The sequence below is a fragment of the Aethalodelphis obliquidens genome, unplaced genomic scaffold, assembly GCF_003676395.1.
Source record: "Aethalodelphis obliquidens isolate GAN/ISIS:26980383/991018 unplaced genomic scaffold, ASM367639v1 scaffold42, whole genome shotgun sequence".
NCBI classification, from domain to species: Eukaryota; Metazoa; Chordata; class Mammalia; order Artiodactyla; family Delphinidae; genus Aethalodelphis; species Aethalodelphis obliquidens.
The window spans coordinates 16,408,592-16,433,763 of NW_020837986.1; the positions used below are offsets into that span (position 1 = coordinate 16,408,592).

At 43.4% G+C, this 25,172-nt stretch overlaps 1 protein-coding gene across 4 annotated transcripts in view; it reads right to left on the bottom strand.

Moving 5' to 3' along the window:
• Positions 1 to 25,172, bottom strand: part of DNAAF9 (dynein axonemal assembly factor 9) — a 149,837-nt gene that overhangs the window by 37,519 nt on the left and 87,146 nt on the right. For 2 of the 4 annotated variants that reach the window (XM_027078796.1, XM_027078795.1), the window contains exons 18-28: positions 24,869 to 24,939; positions 23,890 to 23,940; positions 23,067 to 23,154; positions 19,202 to 19,273; positions 12,439 to 12,542; positions 8,323 to 8,469; positions 7,169 to 7,257; positions 6,647 to 6,748; positions 6,271 to 6,388; positions 4,290 to 4,378; positions 2,257 to 2,415 (exon numbers count right to left, since the gene is read on the bottom strand). In XM_027078796.1, the coding sequence (XP_026934597.1) occupies positions 2,257 to 2,415; positions 4,290 to 4,378; positions 6,271 to 6,388; positions 6,647 to 6,748; positions 7,169 to 7,257; positions 8,323 to 8,469; positions 12,439 to 12,542; positions 19,202 to 19,273; positions 23,067 to 23,154; positions 23,890 to 23,940; positions 24,869 to 24,939 (1,090 nt within the window). The remainder of the gene's footprint in view (positions 1 to 2,256; positions 2,416 to 4,289; positions 4,379 to 6,270; positions 6,389 to 6,646; positions 6,749 to 7,168; positions 7,258 to 8,322; positions 8,470 to 12,438; positions 12,543 to 19,201; positions 19,274 to 23,066; positions 23,155 to 23,889; positions 23,941 to 24,868; positions 24,940 to 25,172) is intronic. The other 2 variants (XM_027078797.1, XM_027078798.1) reach the window with 2 other exon arrangements.

The following is a 25,172-nucleotide window of genomic DNA, read 5'->3' on the forward strand; positions in this document are numbered from 1 at the left end:
TGTGCGTCTGGAGGCTGTGCTCCGCAACGGGAGAGGCCACAACAGTGAGAGGCCCACGTACTGCAAAAAAAACACAAAACCCCCCAAAAAAACAGAAACGAAAAACCCAGCAGGGCTTTAACTTTCTTTCCTCTGAAACAACATATTCCATACAATTGTCTTTCGGGCTCTATTTTACATTTGCAATTTAAGCCTACAATTTTACCTCGTTTTACATTAATTCAATTTTTGTTTTGAGCAATACTGTTTTAAATGTAGATAATGTAAAGAATAATTTTACAATGTTCCAGAGTATAAACAAATACAGCCCCTCAAATTCCTTAAAATTATTAAAACTCAGATTTCCACAGTTTTACTTATTTGTGTATGTATTAAGTTCTATACAATTTTGTCACCTGTGTAGGCTCCACCACCACGATAAAGATACTGAACAGTTCCTCACCACAAAGCTTGCTTATGTTGCCCTTTTATAACCACACCCACCTCCCTCCTGCCCCCAACTCCCATCCCTAACTCCTGGCAACCACTAATCAGTCCTCCATTCCTAAAATTTTATCATTTCAAAATACATTAATTTTTAAAACAACAACCTAATAATCCACTTGATGTCAAAGCTCAGTACCACTGCCTACCTGCTGCAGTAAGTAGAATGGGACCAGGCCACTCTAGGGGCAAAAGAAAACTCTGCCCTACAGCACAGAATCCTGTAAATCAAAATAAAGGCCACATTCAAGGAATAAAATTCTCAACTTGAGAAGCCTCTGGGGTGTCCCCTCACCAACAACCTCAATACTGGGCTCTCAGGCCCAGCCCCAAGGAGATGGACATGCTACAAAGAGGCTGCCATGTGTTCCCTGCTGTGCCTCAAGAGAATGGGCCCAGCCTGTAATAACAGTGTCATAGTGAGCACCACAGCAGGAAATACATCTGAGGTTCCTAGTGTCCTGGGGCTATGACTGGGCAAGAACTGGGTCTGAGAGTACAAGTGGGCTGGCCATACACTGTCACTGCAGTCCAGAGCAGCCAGGACAGCTAGCACTTTTGCAGACTTGTACAGTTAGAGACAAGGAGTCAACAATGCTTTCTGAAGTAATGGAAGATGGAAATGACCTCAGCTGCACAATGTCAAGCTACCAAATTTGACTCCAGGTCCACAGCCCCAATGACTCAACTCTGGAGAAGCAGCAGGAGGTGATGAAGCTAGGCCAACCCATTCCTTTGACCATTAGAAGCGATGGAAAACAAGTGGTTTCTAGCCTTCTGGCTCTGTGGCTTCCACAACCTCAGCCCACTAGTAGGACAAAAGGGTCAACAGAAGGGAAGCCCAAAGCAGGTGTAAGAACAACATCTAAAGAAGACGAAAGATGGCCTGGCAGGGCACATACTCCCACCTGCCTCCTGCAGCACCATCGGCCTGGCTTTCCTCCAGTCCTCACCATCACACCCCAGACACCAAATAGGGTTTTGGATCCGGGCCTATTCTCTACTGGAAATAATTAGCCAGTTGCAAATACTAATTATTATGAGCACAAAAAAACACAGCATAACACAAAAGCACTTTGTGAGAACTGCCAAAAGCTTCTTTATCACCAACTATAATGACAGCAGCAAAGAGCACAGCCCATGTTTTCCTGATCTGACACGTTCTCCTCTGGGCCCAGGGGATGATGGGCCTGCTTCCTCCCTGGAAGCTCTTAGAACAGGTCAAGGGAAGCTCCTTGCAGCCAGGGCTCCCCAAGCAGTGGTACACACTCCGAAACTGTCCTCACAGGGAGCTCCTTGCCCAACTGGATTATTCATGCTCCTCACTGAGGGTCCAAGGAAACCCTCCTGCACTAGCCATTCCATGGATGATGGGGCTCGAGACTAGAGTGTGGGGACTGTCTCTGCAACTCCACAGGAGGGAGGACTGAAAAAACTGAAGCTCCCTTGCCTCGGTGGCAAAGGAAGAAGCTTAGGGACCATTACTGTTAGAAGAATTATCAAAGAATCTTGCCCAGAAAACCACCTCCCTAACTCTCTGCCTTCTGAGGATATTATGATGTTGAGGCCAAACTTAAAACTTGTGTGCAATCTTCACCAGTCACTCTGGGCCACAGGATGGCAACAGTTCTTGTTGAAGGCATATCTGTGTAACACAGACACTTCTCATGCATGTGTGTTTGTTCTGTGCCCCAAGTTAGCCACACATGAAATAACAATAATGGCAAGGTCACCACCCCACCCCACTATCCCCAAAAGGCTTCCAGCGCTCACCCTTGTAACACCACCAGTAGTCTGGTCTTCTTGCGTATGTAGGCTGACTGGCGGGCAGAGCAGTTCTGTTGGGCCTCCAGGGCACTGGAAAGGTATCTCTGGAAGTGGGCAGCGTGAAAACATTCGGAGCTGTCCATGACTTGACGGTATACCATCCACCTGGAAATGGCAAGTGTAATCTCAGCATGAGGACCAGGCCCATAGGCTCTGCCAGTGGATTCAAATGTGACCAGTACACCCACAGACTCTCTGTCCAGTGAACCCATACAGGAGAAAGCAATCCTGGCACCACAGAAATAGGCAGAGTGCACTGGCTGGGTGGGGAGCCCTGTATCCTGCAATCACTACCACTGGAGCTTTTGGCAGGAAATGCCTTGCCACAGGAAAAAAGGGCAGATAAGCACATGACCAACAGATTTCAGAGTTGAGAAAGACTCCTGAACAGGCAGTCACTTCCTGAAAGGTCATTCAGTAAAATGGCTTCAGTCCAGTTTTCAGTAAAATTCTTGCTAAGAATAAGTAATGGAGGGAGGGGGAGTTCCCTAGGGGCCCAGTGGTTAGGATTCAGCACTTTCACTGCAGTGGCCCAGGTTCAATTCCTGGTTGGGGAACTGAGATCGCACATGCCACGTGGCACAGTCAAAAAAAAGAATAATGGGATAATGGGTAGGGTGAAGAATTCAGATTCTTTACAGAACAAAAGCAATGGAAATGAGGGAGGAACTCGTTAGCTATTGAGTACTCATGAAGGAGGCTCCCCACAGCGCCCCCCCCCACAATCTCCCACTCTAAACTCCCAAACTTCTAGGTGATTTCAGTCTTCTCAATTCTGCTATATGGCCTCCTGCAGGATGCCTTGCCTTTTTTTTTTTTAAAATAAATTTATTTATTTAATTTATTTATTTTTGGTTGTGTTGGGTCTTTGCTGCTGTGTGCGGGCTTTCTCTAGTTGCAAGCGGGGGCTACTCTTTGTTGCGGTGCGCGAGCTTCTCACTGTGGTGGTTTCTCTTGTTGCAGAGCACGGGCTCTAGGCGCACAGGCTTCAGGAGTTGTGGCTCGCGGGCTCTAGAGAGCAGGCTCAGTAGTTGTGGCACATGGGCTTAGTTGCTCCGCAGCAACTAAGTGGGATCTTCCTGGACCAGGGCTCGAACCCATGTCCCCTACATTGGCAGGCGGATTCTTAACCACTGCACCACCAGGGAAGCCCAGGATCCCTTACTTTGAGGTAGACCAACTAGTTATTAAAAGCCTGGTCGGGGGGCTTCCCTGGTGGCGCAGTGGTTGAGAGTCCACCTGCCGATGCAGGGGACATGGGTTCGTGCCCCGGTCCGGGAAGATCCCACATGCCGTGGAGCGGCTAGGCTCGTGAGCCATGGCCGCTGAGCCTGCGCGTCCGGAGCCTGTGCTCCGCAACGGGAGAGGCCACAACAGTGAGAGGCCCGCGTACCGCAAAAAAAAAAAAAAAAAAAAGCCTGGTCGGCAAGGGTTGTTTAGCAATCTGCCAGCCAAATGGAAGTGATGGATGAATGATTTCCCCAATTTTGCCTAAGCCAGCATGTCCCAGTTCCACCTGAGCTCACGCAGTCCCCTTGTGGTCACGGAAGGATCACATCCACCAGCTCTCAAGTTCTAACCACCCTGGTCCTGAATTTCCCTGCTGACCAGGCACATTCCCAGGCCTCTGCCCATGCTGGTCCTGCTGCTACAGGACTCTTGCCCAGATACCCAAGGGTTCATTCCCCCATTTCCTCAGGCCTTTGCTCAAATGTCACCTTCTCAGTGAGGTCTTCCCTGAGTACCCAATTTAAAACTGGAATCCCTCCCCCAGCCCAGCACTCCCTATAGCATTCTCTGCATTAATTTCTCCATAGCACTTTTCACTAGCTAATATACTATTTTCCTTATCTGGTTAACTGTCTATCTTGCCAAACTAGAATACAAGCCAAACTAGAATACAAGAAGGTTTCCCAGTGCCAAGGCAGACCCAGACATAGAATCCCTTTCCCCAAAGCAAAGGCAGCAGCCATACTAACCTGCCGTATTCCTTATGCAGAGTGACCAGAAAAGCACAGAGCTCGCTAGCATGACAGCCTGGGAGGCCAGTTACAATGCTGATAATTACCTACATGAAAGAAAAGCCATGTGGGTTTGTGATTCAACTGGGAGGCAGCGTTGTGCAAGAGGTTAAAAGAACTGACTTCTTGAGCCAGGTTCTATGGGTTTGAACCTCAGCACCAGCACTCACTAGCTATGTGACCTTGGGCTCACAACAGAATCTACCTTGCAGGGTGGATGTAATGATTAGCTAAGTTAATATATGTAAACAAAATGCATGCAACAGTGTCTGGCACATAGCAAACACCATATACAACAATGTAGCGTTACTATAATAATTTCCATGGAGCAGGCTGTGACTAGATCAGTCTATGTGTGGAACAGGTAACTAGTGAGAGCCTGCTGTATAGCACAGGGAACTCTACTCAACGCTCTGTGGTGACCTAGATGGGAGGGAAATCCAGAAGTGAGGGGATATGTGCATAAATATGGCTGATTCACTTCGCTGTACAGCAGAAACTAGCACAACATTGTGAAGCAGCTATACCCAATAAGCTAAAAAAACAAAAAAAGTATAATGGAAAATACTGGGCAGAAAGGAGGTTTGGGACAAAAATGCCACAGGCTAAATTGGTGTCGTAAACTCAGCGAAGGAGGGGAGTGGCCTGTGCCTTCCAAGCCACAGGGCCTGAGCTAAGGAAACAAACTGGGTGGAGGAAGCACTTCTCAATCTTGATGGGGAGAAGAGGTGCCAGGCTGCACTTTCCTAATCTTGGCACACGACCACATGAAAACAGGGCCCTCTGCAGGCAGACATTCCAAAGCAACTCAAGAAATTGACCAACAAAGAAGGGGTCAAGCAGAGGAAGAAAGGAACCATGCATTTGCTGAAGGATAACGATGTCAGTGACATAGCATGGCAAGGGCTTCTTTAAGTATGTTTTATTTCACAATACACAAGACTCACTGGGACAGGTCTGGAGTGAAGTTCAACTTGGTGGCACTCATCACTTGAGCTAGTCCCATCAGCACAGAGATGGCTATGGATGCCTCTTTTATGGGAAACAGTTCTCCCTCCTCCCCTCTGACCAGACCCTTAGTATGTATCCCTTTCTGTGCCTGTGGGCAGTACTCCATGTAACTGACTTTCTGTTTATACTCTTCCCATCCAAATTTCTCCATCTTGGTTCCCATTCCTCAGCACCTACGCCTCAGCCTCTCAAATCCCAGCAAACATGCTCACAGCCAGATACCTTCTTACTTTAAGGCCAGTCCTGTAGCACTTTGTTATATGAAATATCAATACATATATTAAAAAAATTTGCAAAATATAACATTTTCATTTTTAAACTCTTGCTTAAGGGAAAAATGAGGCTTCTGACTGCTTAATGCTTCTAGTTCCTTTTGCATCTGAGTGTCTTCTGGATTTGCACAGAAATAAATGCCCTCTTTGAGCATATTATGACATATGGTTCCAAAGAAATGGTGGGAGGAGTCAAGAGGAGAGGCGTGTGAAGCAGGAGCAGATTAAAATCCACTCTTGGGAAGACAGTGTTTATAAAGTGTCACCTTATCCTGGTGGTGCTAGCAAGGTCTTGCTAACACTTCCCCTTACGAAGCTCAATGTGTCAGGTAAGTCCTTGCAACCAGAAAGAGCTGATGGCATGAGAGTACTGAGCAGGAGTTTGGAAGACCTGGAGGAGCAAGGGGAAGGCACAGCAATATGCCAGGGTTTCATCATTGCTATGGGGCTCAGCTGGGGTTAATGTAGATGCCTGTACACAGTCATTATATAGAGCAGGTTTCATGTGTATCATTACATCAGTATCCAGGGAGGTGGAGAGTCTTATAAAAGGGACTCTGCCTGAGCTCCTTTTGTTAATTGACACTGAAGATTAAGGGCAGGCTATCAGGATTATCTTCCCATGAATTCCCAGCTTATTTGGTGAGCTGCTGTACCTTGTCATTTTCTACTGTGTGAGTAGGGTTGATTTCAGCTTGCTGCAGCAGGACAGGGAGATGGGTCCTCATCATGGGTTCCCGACTAACGCTGCTGACGGCAAAATGCTGGAGAAACCTAGAAAAAGAAAGACAATGCTATTATGTTACCATCACCAGCCTTGCCTGAATGTGCCCATTCACATGATAAACTTATTTAATTGCTGAAAAGAAACCTTAGTGAATATCTCTAGAGAATAAAATTGTATATGGTGTGTCACTACTACTTTTTATAATTATTCTTAAGAAGCTATAAAGAAAGAAAATGGAGCTTAGAAAGCACCAACTCTGAGGTTTCTGACATTTCAAAAGTCAGAAACAGAAAAACAGAGCTCACCCATCCAGCTCTGGGAGTTTGGCTGAGAGTAGCTTTAGAGGACTCCGTTTCTCCCCAGCAGAATGGCTCAGGACACTGAAGAGCTTCTGTGCACTGGAGTGTCTGGAATATCAAAGGCTCACAGATTAGAATTCCATCTCTCTACAGCAAACATACTTTACATAACTTGTTCTGATATTTTCAAGCCAAAGTCCCGTGACAGAGTCAATACTTCTAAAACAAGCATCTCACTGACTTAAGCAAAATTCGGCATTAATGCAAGATGACTGGTTTGCCCACATAGGAAGCCTGGCCTAAAACCTTTGGTAATACTACAGGTTTCTGATTCTTGGTGGATTTCATCTCTCTTGACTTTTGTTCCCCAAGGGCACTGGCTACCTGCAAGTTGGCAGCACTGGAATGATTGTGTCGGCCCTTTCAGAAGCCAGGACCCCTGTGTTACATAACACAAGTCATCCTGCAGAGAGAGCAGACACACACAGCCTAGGGAAGCAAGCATAAACACTGAAGGCAGCCACTTACAATCTCTTTTGTTCCACAGATAATCCATCTTCCTGGATCACTTTTAAAGACAGCCCTGAGTTAGCCTGCTGTTGCCAGGGGGAGAAGACCTAAACAAAACAGAATTTGAGCAAAGAACACTTTAAACCCAACAACAGGATATGGAACCCACATGGGGATTTGATGGCTGTTGAAAATCTAGACTGTCAGTACAGAGAAAAACCATCATAACAAACAAGTTTGTTCCAAAAATAGAGGCCTGAAGCAATTCTGTTCTGTATTTTTAAAAACTAGAATTTCTTTCTGGGTTCTTCTCCCAGGGATTCTGCTCCTTAAGAGGCCAGGAAGCACAGAGGAAGGTATCAGGTAATACTATTCTGGCAGCAGGGGCATGTTTTCCCTGGTGATAGGGCCAGACAGGAGTTCAAGCAACTCCTGCCTAGAGGCAGAGGAATAGCTGAAGAGAATCTCTAGGTTCCTAGACTGAAAGGACAAGCACAAGGAGGTAGAAGGACCAGCTGGCAGTAAGATGGAGACACAGACAGGCCCTAAAAGCCGCTCTGCAGCCAAGGCCAGTTCTTGCCTCCTCCCTGTTCTACGAATCTATCCTGAGGGAGGGACTGTCCTCTCAAAAGCTGTTGCACCACACCTTTCCAAGCATTTCCACCAGAATAAGACTGGCCATTTGTATGACTCTGGCTACTGCTTGGTCTCTAAGTAGGCTGTATAATTCTTGGTGAGCTCCCTCACTCGTGCAATCTGTGCTGAAAGCCTATGGTGTGCAGCCTGCCAGGTGGAACCACTTGCAAGGGCAGGGCCTATGAACCATGGGGAGCGAGAGTTTGGGGTGGGGTAGAGAGCTCTGACCCAGTAGGTTGGGCCTAACAACTCAATAAAGTAGCTAAAAGGAAAATGAGTCTAATTATGACTTATAAGGGACAAAGAATATTTTTCTTGTAAGTTAGAAAGCCTTTTGTTCAGTTCCTTTAGGTTCTCACCTTTCAATGGCAAGAGTCTATTCCAGAACCCAAAAAGATCAGAAGCAGCCACCCTCACACCAGCCCTCCCAACTCTCCCTCTCAGCACCTCACTGTTAGCCCTGAAACATTGCCTTATCAACTAAATTGCTAGGAAAAAGGGTAGTAATTGTTTTGCTGAATAATGATTGATGTTACCTCTGAGTAAAATGTTTGGTATATCTTGGATTTGGGGAAAAGGGCAATCATCAGAAAATTGTTTGATCCACGGAAATGAACTGGAAGATGGGGAAGCAATGAACTTTTGAAGTCTATCAGAAGGGCAGCAACAATACTGGTGGAATCCTAAAGAGAAAAAGAGGGAGCATCACTGAGAAAAGCCATATGCATGATACAAGCCCTCACATCTACTGTCAGAACACATATGGTGAATGTCAGTCCAGTTATTTTCACATTATGTGGTTTACTGGGATTCAGTTATAGATGTGCTTACCCACACCCAGTTTTAGGAGATATAGGAAGTACAGGGTCTTTTCTCCTAAACTGAAAATATCATCTCTTCCTAGGATATTAATCCCTTATCGGATAAATGATTTGCAAATATTTTCTCCCATTCTGTGGGCTGCATTTCACATTCTTAATAGAGTCTTTTGATGCAGAGAAGTTTTAAAATTTGATGAAGTCCAACTTATATATTTTTTTCTTTTGTTGTCTGTGCTTTTGGTGTCAAATCCAAGAAACTGCTGCCTAATCCAAGGTCACGAGGATTTACTCCTATGTTTTCTTCTAAGAATTTAATAGTTTTCGTTCCCACATTTAGGCTTATACTCCATTTTGAGTTTTTTTTTGTATACAGTGTAAGGTAAGAGTCTAACTTCATTCTTTTGCATGTGGATATCCAGTTTTTCCAGCACTGTTTGTTGAAAAGACTGTCCTCTTCTCATTGAATGATCTTGGCACCCTTGTTGAAAATCATTTGACCATATAAGCAAGACTTTCTTTTTGGGCTCTCTATTCTGCTCCATTGGTCTACATATCTAATCTTACACCAATACCACACTGTTACAATTATTGTAGCTCTGTAGCTAGTTTTGAAATTAGGAAGTGTGAGTCCTCCAACTTCCTTCTTTTTCAAGATCATTTTGGCTATTTTGGCAAGGGAGTCCCTTGAGATTCCATATGAATTTCAGGATGGGTTTTTTCATTTCTGCAAAAAACGCCATTGGGGTTTTAACAGGAATTGCCCCGAATCTATTGATTGCTTTGGGTAGTACTATCATCTTATTTTAATATTAAGTTTTCCAGCCCATGAACGTGGGATGTCTTACCATTTATTTAGGTCTTCTTTAATTTCTTTCAGCAATGTTTTGTGGATTTTGGTGTTTTAAGTCTTTCAACTCCTTGGTTAAATTTACTGGAATTGTTTCCTTAAGAACCGTTTCGGATTATTCACAGTTTGGGTACAGAAATGCAACTGTTCTTTTATCTGTTTATTTCATATTCTGCAACGTTGGTGATTCGTTTGTTAATTCTAACAGTTTGTGTGTGTGTGTGTGTGTGTGTGTAATCTTTAGGAATTTCTACATATAAATCATGTCATCCATGAACAGAGCTACTTTTACTTCTTTCTTTCCAATTTAAATGCCTTTTATTTCTTTTGCTCGCCTAATTGCTCTGGCTAGGACTTCCAATACTATGTTGAATAGACGTGGCAAAAGCAAGTATTTTTGTCTTGCTCCTGATCTTAGAGGAAAAGGTTTTTTTTTAAAGTTTGTTTATATATACTTTAAAATTTTTATTTATTGATTTTTGGCTGTGGGCTTCTCTAGTTGCAGCACATGGGCTTAGTTGTGTTATGTGGGATTTTAGTTCCCCAACCAGGGACCAAACCTGGGCCTGCTGCATTGGGAGCATGGGGTCTTAACCATTGGACGGCCAGGGAAGTCCCTTTTTTTTTTTTTTTAATAATTTAAGATTTCATTATGAAAGTCGTATGTTCATTAAATAAAAATTTGAGAAAAATATAAAAATAGAATAGAGAATAAAGGTTAAAAAAATTAATCCAAGGTCCCATCACCCAACTCCAACTACAGCTAACATTTTAGTACTTTTCCTTCTAGTCTATTCTTCCTATTCATTCATTGACTTCCCTTTTTTATGTATTGGGAAATCATACTCACTTTTACAGTTTCATATCTTGCTTTTAAAACTTAATCTACCATTCGCATCTACCATGTTGTTGTAAACTATCTGTAAACGTTTTCAAAGGCTGCATCTGACTCCCCTCTTAACCCACCACTATGACTGGACATTCATATTATAAATTCCACTTCACCTTTTGTTTACTTCACTGTACCTTTTATCTACTCTTTACTAATTTACTAATTTACATTAGTGGTAATTTACATTAGTGGTAGCATGCATCTGATGTGCTTCCACGTATCTGTTAACTAACCTCACGTCCTCTGAACATCCATGACCTGGCACTCAGTGTTTTCATGTTGATAAAGTTAGAGCTCTTCATAGAAAAGAAACAGCAACTCATTTTTTTTTTAATCACCAAAAACAGTTTTCCTGGTTTGTGTTTTTGTCTTTTAATTCCCCTTTTGAATACTTTTTAGAGTTTTAAATTATTAGTGTGATAAATTTTATGCTACATCCATACAGTGGAATACTACTCATCAATAAAGCAATAAAAAGGAAAAACTATTGATACACACAACAACATGGATGACCTAAAAATCATGTTGAGTGAAAAATGCCAGGCTCAAAAGGGTACAGAATGTATCATGTCCATTTATATAACATTTTAGAAAATGCAAACTAATCTACAGTGACAGAAAGCTAGTAAGTGGTTGCCTAAAGCCAGAAGCTGGGGGAAAAGATGATCTGCAAAAAGGTATTAGAAAACTTTTGGGGGGTGACAAAAATCTGTATCTTGACTGTGCTGGTGGTTTCATGAATATATACATCTGTCAAAACTTTAAACAGATACAGTTAAACTGTATGTATGTATGTATTTATAATATATTTTATTCAATCGAACATATCCAAAATATTTTAAATGTAATCAATATAAAAATATTATGAGATATTTTACATGCTTTTTTTAGGTATAGCTGATGTACAATATTATATAAATTTCAGGTGTACAACATAGTGATTCACAATTTTTAAGGGTTATATTCCATTTATAGTTATTATAAAATATTGGCTATATTCCCTGTGTTGTACAATAAGTCCCTGTAGCCAGTTAATTGCACTTAGAGTATATTTCAATAAATTATCAGCAAAAAGTTAAAAAATCCTTAAGTGGTCAAATCTGATAAACTGTTTCTTTAGAATTTCTTGTATCATTTCTAAGCTTAGATTAGAAAGTCTTCCTGTCCCTAAAGATTTAATAAATATTCATTTTTATATTCTCCTTAACTGGACTTATTGTGGTGATCATTTAATAATATATATGTCTAAGACAGTAGATCTTAAAAGTTCTCATCAGAATCTGAAAAAGAATGGATATATGTAAATGTATAACTGAATCGCTTTGCTGTACACCTGAAACTAATACACTGTAAATCAACTACACCCCAATATAAAATAAAAATTAAATTTAAAAAAGTTCTCATAAGAAAAATAATTTGTAACTATACCCTTCTTTCTACTTATGAAATTTTAAAATATTTAATTTTCTCAGAAGTTTATTTTCATTTTTGATATGAGTTAAAAATCCATCCCCACCCACCCCAAAATTAGGTAACTTATCATTCCAGCCCTTAAGTTTCACCCTTTCCTTCCTGATGTTGGAAGACTCTTTAACCTAATTAATATCAAATATCAAAGCTTTCACCTAATATAGCCATCTAACCTGTCTGGTTGGTCTGTCTGCATTTTTGAACAGCCTTTAAGGAACCAGGTTCTATGTGGAAGAAAGACATAACTCTTTCTGACTTGCTCACATAATTCATTTTCAGAGCTATATGACCAAACCACTTTACCCGGTCTCTGTCCCGGGTCCCAAACAAGCTGGTTTTGAGGCTGAGACCACACAGGGTGGAGAGCCTGCCCTCTGCTCTGGTGTCACACTGTGATGAGCTGTGCCCTGGCCAAAGGGTACAGGCTAGGAGAAACTCATAGCTACCCCTATGGCTCACAAGAGCCTCTCCATGACTTTCCTGCCTGCCTGCCTCAAGGGCAGTGCTGGTTCCTAACATCCTGCCCTGTGGTGGTAGAGGGAAGACAGGGAGTTACTTGATTTTCCCTCAGAAGTGTGAGTATCTTTCTGAACATCAAAACCATGGACTGTAAAACACCTACCCCATCATAAAACAAAACGGAATTCATGTGATCCTTGGAAATGATGATATTTCCGTGATGACGGTCAGAAAACAGAAGTCCACCAGAGAAGAAATGTACTTTCCCTGGAAGGAAAAGAGATCTGGTAAGAGCTGGAGGGCTGGATTCTGGGGGCCAGTATCACAGCGTTCTTCCTGCAGGTTCCAGGCCAAGACAGAGTGGTAACTAGAGACCATCTGAAGTGCTTAAGTTAAACAATCTTTATGCTGAGAACTGTGCTCTGAGAAAGCCAATGTACCCTCCTAGGGCCTCAGAGAGAAATGAGGCATCAGATACAGTCTTTGCATAAGAATTAGAAAAAGCAACAAGTGAGTAAGTTATCAGCTGATGGAGAGAGGCAAAATTCACATTCACTTATGGGTGTCTTCCAGGGAAGTACACTAAAAAAGACTTTGGGTATATCTGCTCCATTACTGAGTTTATAGATGTTCCTTTCTACTATTTTGGCAGAAGCTGGCTCAGCTCTGAAATGACCACATCTCTCACATAAGGCCCAAGAAAGGGCACTAAGGCATCAGTTGTTAAAAGAATGGTGAAGGGTGCTTAAGAGCCCCTTGCCAGGAAAGGAACATGTGAGTTAGGCAATAAGTGAATTCTACAGACACTGGAGGCTGCTGTTCTGTAGTTCCCAAAAGCAAGATGGATGGGACATGGACACTGAGTGTGGGTTCCTTAGAATAAGGATTCAGGTTTAAGGAGAGCTGCTTGTTTCCTGGGTGGCCAAGGTTACACAGCAGCTCAGTATGGGCCCTAGGGAGTAGATCATAGAAATGATGGACACTAAGGTGACAAGGGTTAAGGCTGGGCCTGGGCTTGCTTTGGAGACCCAAATGAAGCACCCAGGGCACCCATAAGACACCTAGGTGAAGCTGCTCTCTGGAACGGTCCAAGCTGGATCCTTCCTATTCCTGTAATAGCCTTTCTTTCCATGTTTTCACAAACAGAGAAGAGATAGAGTATTTCTTAGAGCTCAAGGCACAGGCTTGGGGAAAACCGCCAGTATCTTACTGCTAAGGCGAGGACATGAGACCAAGAAGAGGGACTGATTCCTTGAGCTGTAGTTCTAAAAAGGCAGCCCCAAAGCTGTGTAAGTTGTAATGACAAGAAGAGCAAAGGCCAAGTTTTGAAGGTTTCCTGAAAAGGTGGGGTTTCAGGAGGCAGAGAGGGGCCTAGAGAGTATGTGTGCTTGTGTGTGTGCATGTTAATGGGGGGTGGGGAGAAGTGGGGGAGGTGGAGGCAGTTTTTAGGTACTAGAGGACGGTTTGAAGCCTGAATCTCAACAAAAGAACAAGACAACCAGTCAGCGGGAACTAATGCCAACCTTACCAGCCAGCCCAGTTCAAGGCACTCAATGGTTCAAGTCCTGTAAGTCTCCTACCCTCTAACAAGTAAAACCTAGCCTCACCTACACACAGTCTTGCCCTATGTCCCTCTTGAGTGGAGGCTCCTCATGCCCCAGCCTCATCCTGCACCCATGCCAAGGTTCATCACTGCTGTTCCCAGACCATTCCCTCCCAAAATGGCACAATATTTTCATTCCCTCAGAGACTCATGCCCCTCCTTTCCTTCACTGCTCACATCTACTGCCCTCCTAATTATGCTACAACACTTCAAACAGCTTCTGAATGTGTTCACAGTCTTCTCTTCCAAAGCCGACACTTCCATTCCCTCTGAGAGATCAGGGGGTGGGCCATGCCATGCTCTGGCCTCGCTGCTCCTCAATGCCAGTTCCATACCAGTAAAGCAGTACCCAGAATGTCTTAACTTCTGAAATCTTCAGCTCCAGAACCTACTCTCTGACTACAAAATGCCATCATACTTTTAACTATCTCACTCCCCAAACCTCATCCCGTGAAGCCTTCAGTTCCCCCATTTTCCCTTATTGCTCAGAAATTTCTGACTTTCCTCTCATCCACGTTCAGGGCCAATCCCCAGGGACAAGACAAACTTTTTTTTTTTTTTTTTTTTTTTTTTTAGTGGTACGCGGGCCTCTCACTGTTGCGGCCTCTCCCGTTGCGGAGTACAGGCTCCGGACGCACAGGCTCAGCGGCCATGGCTCACAGGCCCAGCCGCTCCGCGGCATGTGGGATCCTCCTGGACCGGGGCACGAACCCACGTCCTCTGCATCGGCAGGCGGGCTCTCAACAACTGCGCCACCAGGGAAGCCCCAAGACAAACTTTTGATCTCTGTTTTGTCAGGGAAAGGGATGGGAACAGATTTTATTTAGTATTTACTAAGCACCAACCATGTCATATACATTACAGTTTTCCATCTTTGCAACAACTGTAAGAGTTAGTATTATTTTTAGAGGACTGATGGGAAATTCAAGCTTAGAGAGATCTTCCCAAAAGTCATAGAACTGCTTGATAGTGGAGCCAAGTACAGAACACAGGTTTGTCTGATGCCAGGGCACTGTGCCATGCTAGCCACTTCAATTCTCTTTTTTCCTTTACTTCTGCTCTACCCACAGCCCATTTGTGGCTAATCTGATGAGGCACCTTCTCTGCTTGCTCAACCTCAACAAGCCCTCAGTGCTGCCTGGCAGTCCCACCACTGCCATCTCCTTCCATCAACTCCTCCAGGGCCCAACCAAAGCCCTTAACACGCTCCTAACACCACAACTTCTTAAACTGCAGCCACAAGATCACTCTACCTACTGTTAAAGAGGAAAGAGGGGTCAACAGGTGTAATCAGGTAGAAACTGCTCCCCTACCTACTGCTTAGTATCTGGACCCTTCCATGTCCTGGGCTCACCGTCCACCTGTATACCTCTAACATGAAGCTTCTCAGGAACAAGTACCACTCAAAGGCCTCCTGGACAAACCTCAGAATCACTCCAAAGCTTCCAGAAAACAGCACATATCTGAGAGTTGGTACATTCCAAGTAGTCACTGGGAAGATGGGAAAAGAAGTGGATCAGGATGGTTGTCTCCAGCACTTCTTCTCCCCCTAGATTCTAAAGCCTCAAAACAAAATGGAAAAGAGGCAGAGAGAAATTCACAAGGCAGTGCTGGAAAAGTACTCACTATGGGGCCTGGCCCAGGGCAAGAGCTGATTTTAGTACTGGTGCAGACTGTTCTGTGTTGCAACCACCCTTTGCTCTGGGAATAGTAACTCTGTTATTATTCTCAGGGCACACATGAGATAACTGAAGTCTCTCACTGGGTGGTCCAATGCCAGTGCCCCAGTCTCTTAGATCCTAATCCACTTGAAGTAGTAACACTTCCAGTATCTGTTCTGGACTTGTGACTGTCAAACTGTTATCTGATAGGACATGCCTTTGCAAGGGCTTCTCAGTGACTGGGGGAGCCAATTCCTGATGAGATCTCCCTGGCTCCTTAACCAATCCCTGGTGCCTTGCTTAATGGGCTCTTTCATTCCTTCTCCATTCTGTGAGTCTGAAAACCCAAGGTAAGAGGAAGTTCCCCCTCAGTACCCAAGAAGTAGCAGGGGACTACAGCAGGGCTGTCTTTGACTGACCTCTACATCCCCGGACATCTAACAGGAACGAGCCCTCAGGGCAAAATAAGACACCAAATGTTAATGAAGAATTTGGCTTTTCCTCCTTCAGACAACTGGCTGTACAAATAAAAACCCCTGGACTTCCCTGGTGGCGCAGTGGTTAAGAATTCGCCTGCCAATGTAGGGGACACGGGTTCGAGCTCTGGTCCAGGAAGATCCCACATGCTGCGGAGCAACTAAGCCCGTGCGCCACAACTACTGAGCCTGCACTTTAGAGCCCTTGAGCCACAGCTACTGAGCCCGCGTGCCTAGAGCCCATGCTCCGCAACAAGAGAAGCCACCGCAATGAGAAGCATGTGCACCACAACGAAGACTAGCCCCCACTCACCACAACTAGAGAAAACCCTCATGCAGCAAAGACCCAACACAGCCAAAAATAAATTAATTAATTAATTAAAAAATAAATAAATAAAATAAAAATCCTCCAATGGTCCAGCCTGTGTAGAGAGGGAACATTATCACTGCTGAGAAAATATTATGATGCAATGGCTGGATAATTTTCCTTCTGTGTGTGTGACAGTATGTGAAGTATACACATACGATTTAAAGAAAAAAACCTGGGCTTCCCTGGTGGCGCAGTGGTTGAGAGTCTGTCTGCCAATGCAGGGGACGCGGCTTTGTGCCCTGGTCCGGGAAGATCCCACATGCCGCAGAGCGGCTAGGCCCGTGAGCCATGGCCGCTGTGCCTGCGCGTCCGGAGCCTGTGCTCCGCAACGGGAGAGGCCACAACAGTGAGAGGCCCGCATACCGAAAAAAAAAAAAAAAAAAAAAAGAAGAGAAAAACCTAAACAACAACAAACCCTGATGCCTGTATATGCACCACTCAGCTTAAGAAATCAAGTATTCCTAGTGCCTTTGAAGCCTCCTCAATGTCCTTCCTCAAAGGCCCTCTCTCTTCCACCCAGAGGGAACCAACATCCCAAATTTTATGTAGCTTTACCATACTTCAATGTATCTATAAACTATATATGATTTAGTCTTGTCTCTTTTACTTTCATACAAATGGAATCTTAATACATGTGTTCTTTTGTGACTTGCTTACTTCTTTCAGCATCCTGTTCCTGAGAGTCATCCACGCTGTAGGTAACACGCAACTGTGGGTAATATGTATGTTGTAGGTATATGCTATATAATTCATTCATGCTCAGTGCTGCAGAGAAATTTCTCTTTTAAAGTGTCCCTCAACAGTTTCATATCAGCACAAGGGAACACATGAGAGGGTGCAGAATGAAGCAGATGGCCACTGCCTGGGCCTTCCCATCACAGGAAGGTGAAACTCAGTTTGGTCACCAGAGTTCTCAGACTTTATGTGTCAATGGTACCAGCATCTCTGCTCCTCATTGCTAAAAAATCTCTGCCTGATGGAAAAAATACTCTGGAATCTGTAAATTGCTACAGGGATAATGAAGGTGCTGCCCGAGGGCCAACCATTCACTGAGGCTTGTAGGAAATAGTAGATATATGGTCAAATGATATTCAACAAAGGTGCAAAGACAATTCAAAGTAGAAAGGAGAGTCTTTTCAACAAATGGTGCTGGAAAAAATGGATATTCCCATGTAAAACAATGAACATCAATTCATACTTTGCACCAGATATTCTGCCCATTCGCACCAGCCACAGTGGAAAATCTCATACTTCATAGGGATGGCAGGTCGTGTTCTCAGAATGATTTTGCCTCACTACCGGGGTAAAATTAGTCCTAAACTAAATGCTGCTCTGCTTCTTGCCTAACAAAGCTTAAAAGACAGGCCCAGATGATAAGAGTAGAAGAGAAATAGACCAGTTATTATCACTGTATTCCCTATGTTCGCGGCTAGAGGAAAGACTGAATCATGTTAACCTGAGACATGAAAGATGTAAAAAATGTCTAAATTGAACTTCTAGAGATGAAAAATACAACTTCTGAGAAGAAAAAAACACTGGATAAGACTAATGACATGACAACTGTTGAGAGCTTAGCTACTCCGTGGTACTGCTACCTCAGCATCCATCTTGTTTGGCCAAGCGGCCTGCACAGGCCTTAAACTGACACTAGCCCCCTCATGCAAGCGCATGCCCTAGACAACAGCCTGCAGAGTCACAAGCAAATATAAGTTCCTGATATGACTTTCCCAGAAGCCCTTGTCATCAACAGTTTCCCCTGCCTCCTTAGTGCCTTCCCCTTGTATGCCCCTTATATAAGACCTCCATGGAGCTTACCAAAATTCCACTCTTTTTGGTTTGAATTGACCAGTTTGGCCTTAGCCAAAAGGCTAAGGAATCCCAAAGCACTCCAACCCACAGACCCTAATAAAGGCAGGTACCCAGGTCCAGCCTGCACCTTGCCTTGACCACCGCCCCCTGCCCCCCACACCTCCGTGTAGCCCCTCAAGGCATGCCATTTCAATTTCTTTTGTGGTCTTTTGTTGAACCTGGCTCACCATCCAGCAGCCTGTGTTCCGTTCAACAAATGTTAATTTAACAAACTCATAACAACAATGCAGAACAAAAGATTAGTAAATCAGAATATGTAGAAACTATGCAAAATAAAACATAAGGAGAAAAAAGACTAAAAATAATTGTACAGAGCATCAGGGAGCTGTGGGACAACTTTAGGCAGCCAAATGTATGTAATTGGAATCCTTGAAGGAGAGGGGAAAAACTGAAGAAATAATGGCCAAAAAATTTCCAAATTTGAGGAAAACTCTAAATCCATCAATGCAAGAAACTAAATGAATCCCAAGCATAAGCAACATGAAGAAAACCACACCAGTCACATAAAGATCAGACTGCTTAAAATCTGTGATAAAAAGAAAGAAAATCTTAAAAGCAGCTGGTAATAAAAGACACCTTATATAGAAAGGAACAAAGATAAGAATGACAGTAGATTTCTGCTCAGAAATAATGTTAGTAAGAAGACAGTGGAGTGGAGCAACATCTTTAAAGCACAGAAAGAAATGGTCAACCTACAATTCTTTACCAAGTGAAAATATCTTTCAAAAGCCTCAGGGTTGGGACTTCTGAAATGGCTGTGAGGAGTCTGGAAAATTCTCTCCCCAGGAAGCAGCCATAAAACTGGACTGTCAAAAACAACTAGTTAAGGACTCTGGAAACAGACCAAAGTTATACAACAAAACTGAGAAGCATTTAAGGAATTCTACTGAAGCTTGGTAAGAACAGTGGAAATCTACGGTATTTTAGCTTGGGGCTATTCACATTACCTCCCCTCCAGCTCTGTGGTGCAGAAGTCTTATGAAGGAGAGTGGCTGGCCTGCTGGAGTGGTTGACTTTATCTGGGGGCAAAGCACAGAAAATTCCATACGTAGGGATATCAAAAACCAAAGCAATCCAAATGGCAAACATGGGACTTCTCTGGTGACGTGGTGGATAAGACTCTGCGCTCCCAATGCAGGGGGCCCAGGTTCGATCCCTGGTCAGGGAACTAGATCCCACATGCATGTCACAACTAAGAGTTCATATGCTACAACTAAGGAGCCGGTGAGCCTCAACTAAGGAGCCCGAGAACCGCAAATAAGGAGCCCGCCTGCCGCAATTAAGACCTGGTACAACAACAACAACAACAAAATAAATATTAAACAACAACAACAAGTGGCAAACATTCAGGGAAGACCAACGTACCAGAGATCTCAATGCTGGCTGGTATAATCAGCCAGAAATGTAACAGGAAAATCAGAGGATTGAGACCATAGATGGCAATTATGTCTTTACATACCACAAGAAAGATGTGTTGTAAGGCACTGTCCTGGTGCCAGGTGCACCAAGAGACAAGTACAGGAATGCTCATGAGAGCACTGTCTGCAATAGCAAAAAACTATAAACAACCCAAATGTCCATCAAGAGTCAAAAGGATAAACAGCGTATTTTCATACAAAGCAATCCTATGGAACCATGAAAATGAATGAGCCTTACGGCTACACACAACAATCTGGATGAATCTTAGGACCAGAACACTGAGTGAAAAAAGCAAGTCCCAGAAGAACACGATAGAGTATGATCCTAATTTGTATTAAATTCAAAAATAAGACATTGTTTAGAGATATAGGCATATGTGGTAAAACTCTAAAGCAGGCTCCTGAGGATTAGGTACTGGGCAGCTTGCCTGATCAAGGTCAGCAGGGTAGGGAAGAGAAGGGCACATAAAGGAAATGAATGAAAAGGAGGCTGCATAACAAAAAGTCTTTTGATAGCAGAAGTCACTAACTGGGAAAGGGAAAAGATACCAGAGCTGGAAACATTTCAAGGTAAAGCAGGTACTATTCTTTTTGTCCGTAAGTAGTTCACTGGGCCATCCCTAGACCAAAAATCAAAAGACCTGGACCACCCCCCGAGATGTCACCACTAACTTGTACTATAACCTCAGACCCATTTTTCACCTTCTATGGGGCTCAAGATACGAAGATCAATCAAGATAATGCATGCTGATGAGCTCTTTAAATGCCTTCAGAGGATGGGAACAGATAAATCTCAGTCTCAACTCCAGGCATATTTACCTAGATCCAAATGACATTTAAGCTTCAGGACCCCTCACCTGCTCAAGCCCCTTTTCAAGGCCCAGAGAAGAGACTTAACCCTTCTGTATGTACTATTTTTCCTTAAGAGAGCCCTGAAGTGGTATAAACTTCAAACCCTATAAAATTGACCTGAGCCCTGAAGTGGTGAAATGCTAAATACACAGCCAGAGGATACTCCTATTTAAATTCTCTGCTCTACTGAAATTTCCTGCCTCAGAAAACCATCTCCTAAATTCAAACTACATTTTCCTCAGGAACTAAGAAAGTGTGAAATCTAAGCTCTCAAGTGTGTGACTAACAAGGCCCCAGAAATTCCTGGCTTTATTCGTGTGTAGAGACCTCAGGATACACTGAATCTTGCTGGATAACTCAATACAGTGTAAGATTATTTTTCTAACAAGGACTTTTGCTAAGAAGGTGCAAACTAATTTTGGCAAATATCCTTGCTAAATATTATAACTGGCTCAACTATGACACAGCACAACCACCTCTGTGTTGTGTCTACAAGCTGATTTTAAAACATTATGCAACTTTGCCTCAAGGCTGGGGGTACTGTCACACACTCTCCTGTCTTTGGCAAATGTTCCTAACTTCCTGGTTTTTTGCACCAGGATCTGGAGAGGCAGAAATGCAGGGGGCACAGCATGATAAAAAATGCTACCTGGCATTTTGTGGATCGAAAACCAGGACTCCTTGTGCTTTATCTTCTATGACAACGGAGGAGCCAAGTTTAACCAGTGATCTGAGAACATGGAGAGCAACCTGTCACTGGAGAGAATATTTTCAAGAAGAACAAATTATCTAGAGAGGGAATTTGCTTAGTAAAGGATGAGGTATTTGTGGAGTAAGTCATAACTCCTCTTCCACAAAAAAGGCTTATCTAACAGGGAAAGAATAGGACTCATAAGAAAATGTTATTTTGAGGAAACCAAAAAGGAGCATGGAATGAATCCCCAGGAAATCCATGTAAGACCAACACAGTTCTTGAGAATTCTACATCAGCAGAAACACTGCCAGCTTGGACTGAAAGGGATAGAGAGAATAGAAAAATGAAAGGAGACTGTTGGACCCCCAAAATTCTAGCGGCAAGAAGCAGGCTGATAAAACTAGTCAGCTACAAAGTGCCACCTTCATGAAAAGGAAGGACGACAGAGGTATAGCCACAGACCAGAGGGCAGAGTCATGAGCCTAGAGGGCAAAACTAAGAGTTTAGAGGGTAGAACCAAGAGCCCAGGGGGCAGAACTAAGGGCCATGGAGGACTATTCCTAGGCCTTGAAATCTAATCTAGGAACTGGAGTTTGTCTAGCTGAATTTCAAAGCTGCCTTGGGGTTGGGACTCCTTTTTACCTTTCATTTTCCCCCCTTTTTAATATGAATGTCTATAACTGTTATCCTATGCCAGTCCTACCTTGTATGTTGTGAGGGCAGGGGCAGATAACTTGCCTCTAATTTCACAGGGCTACAGATGGAAAGGAATTGTGTTCCGGACCTGTACTTTATGAATTAGCTCCAGAGCCTCACGTACAGCTGATTTAAATAATCTTGATGATGAGATTATGGATTTTTCAGTTGGTGAGATTTAAGACTGAATTGTTACCATAATGGAATGAGGCTTGTGGGTGGGGGTGATTATATCTTGCATGTGAGAATCGTGGGGCCCAGAGGGCACACTGTGATAGGCAGAAATTTAAAACAGCCCCCATGATCTTCATCCTCTTAGGTTACTCCTGTATTCATGTAACATTATATGGCAAAAGGGAGATTATCTGATTGGGCCTCCTCTAATCACATGAGCCCTTTATAAGCAGACTTTTCTCTGCCTGGTAGAGGAGGAGTTCAGAGAGATTCAAAGTGTGAAAGAGATTCAACACAATTAAGGTTCTTTGTTGCTGAGATGGAGGGGGTCACAGGGCAAGGACTCCTGGGAGGAGGAGTTAAGAGTGGTCCCAGGTGATAGCCAGCAATGAAAGAGGCCCCTCAGTCCTACAGTCTGAAGGAAATGCACTCTGCAAACAACCTGGATGAGCTTGGGAGCAGGTTCTTTCCCAGAGCCTCCAGATATAAGCCTGGTTAATGCCCTGACTTCAGTCTTACGAAACCCTAAACATGAATCCAGCAAAGCCTTCCTGGACTTCTGACCACAGAACTGTGAGAAAATAAATGCATGTTGTTTTAAGCTACCGAATTTGTGGTAATTTGCTACACAGCAGTAAAAAACTAACCCAGGTTTTGTTTTGGCCCAACAGAACCTATTTCTGGACATGTTGCTGCTCTAGCCCATTCTAAGAGCAATCCTCAGGCAGCAGCAAGAGGACCAGGTGCAGTTCTGGCACCAGTCCTTTCTAGCACAAGTTTCCTCATCTGGAAAATGGACAGATCAAAAGAGAAAGCTTTTGTAAGTAAGAAAGAAAGTAAGTAAGTAAGTAAGAAAACACTTCTACACCAACAAGTTTTTTCAGATATCAGATGTATTATTAATTACAACACTCATGTTGAAACCTGTGCAAGAGGTACCCAGACAGAGTCAAAAACAGAAATGTCAGAGCCGCTCACCTTCCTCAGGCCAAGACTGTTGATTACTAGAATAAAGATACGCCCCTTCTCCTCTAGTTAGAAAAGTGCCCAGGAAACACTCATCTCCCTTTAAAAAACAAACACAAAGAGCAGGTGATTTACAGCATAAACATTCAGAGAATCAAAAGTCCTGCCCAAGTTAGTCCATCTACAGAGGCTGCTAAGTCAGCCTCAGATTTACCCAGCTTCTTTCATGGCCTTTGGCACTGCTTGGCTCTTTGCCATGTTACTGGTATTCGTGACTCGTGCTGAGAAAAAGAATGTTAAGGTCCTCTCTGAGTCTAGGCACCATGGTCTACAATGCTTGTTCATGTTCCCGTAGATTTATATCCTCTGATAAAAGAGGCAGCTTCTCCTTGGCCTAAAGCCTTGACCTCTTAGCTCTACATGTCTAGGCCAATTTGAGATCTGCATGTATGTAATTTATTTATGCCACACCACGTGGCATGTGGGATCTTAGTTCCCCGACCAGGGATTGAACCCGCATCCCCTTCACTGGAAGCGGGAAGTCTTAACCACTGGACAGCTAGGCAAGTCCCTGAGATCTGCTTTTAAAAGTACTGGGAGATTTTGAAAAAACACCTAAAGGTTTAAGTGGCAGAAAGAATCCCTCTAGTTTGTACCTCATACATGGTTATTTCTAGAGCTCTAATGGGAAGGGGAAGAATACAAAAAGGAATTGAGACAAGAAGGTACAGAACATTTAGATTAGCAGTAAGAGGAAATATTTTAAGTTGTTTTATAAACTGTTTACATTTCATTTTGATATGATGTTAACATTAAGAATAAGAAGGCTGCTTACCATAACCGATTGCTGGGTTTTCTCAGAAAATTTTACTTCTATATCTTCTACCTGTGTCCAAAAGGAGTGCAGATTTTCAGTTTACTACTTCAAAGGCAAAACTCTGCTAGGTCTCCCTTGTGTTCACATATTTCTAAGAGAGCAGTCCCTCCAACAAATCCAGTGTTCTCAGGCCCTGATGGCTGGCAGAGCTGGCTGCTGGTCACAAAGCTCAGAGCACCAGGCCATGATGGGCTCTCTCATGGGGACCTAAAGTCCAGCTAAATGAGCCTACGATATGTGGAGAGGATATGTTAGTCTCCACTTACATTTCACTTCGGAGAAAACTATTTTTAGGGGTGAAGGAAAGAGAACATTTTAAAGTATTTTGAATGTGTTCTCATTTAAACATGTTCACATTAGAGGATGACTCTTGCTCTCCTCTATTCATGTCAGGATTGTAGAAACAGAATATAAACAGATTCTGAAATAGGTACTCAGACCATTACTAGACTCACTGCTGTCATATTTTCTGTGTCCCAAGGCACCAGAGTTTCAGATCAAGTCCCACAGATGAAGATGGGACGATTCCACATGTAGAGACGTGGTTGTAAAAATTCAGCAGCAACTATTCTGACCAGAAAAGGGAGCACATGATCCACTTCTCACTTTCCCTGTGACCTTGGACAGGTTGGTCAATTTCTAAACCTCAGTCTCCTCATCTGTAAAATGAGGGTGTTAATTTTTCCCTTTCACAATTTAACAGGACCCAGATAACTGAGTTCCTTTCTTTTGGAACTTTTCCAAGATTATAAGAAAGTTAAAGAAACTAGATTCGTCTGTATAAAGAAAAAGAGCAGAGATAAAAACTTCTATTCCTGAAAAGTGGCTAGGTAAGGATCTGACATCCCACCAGGACCCAATGAAGAGGCTCTTTCTTAAACGTTCTCCCCAGTTTCTCCACGTTTATGTCCACTTTCACCTGATGAATGACACTAACCAGCCAGGAGCAGAATCTGGGTATGGCAGCTGTCAGGATTATGAAGCTGGTTTCTGTGGTAACAGTGCCATCTGCAGGAAGACCATAGATATGCCGGTTACTGCCCACCACCAGAGCCCACCTTGCAGGCCCCAGGCTGCTTCCCCTTCTCAGGAGTGAGGGCTCCTCTTATTAGTATACAGAGTCTGAGGCCTTCAGAAAATGAAAACTTCCTCATTTGGGTACAGGGAGTCTAATGAGGGGATGGAGAAAGGCTTCCCCATGTGATTAACTCTGTTCTTTTTACACCAAATAGAAATACATA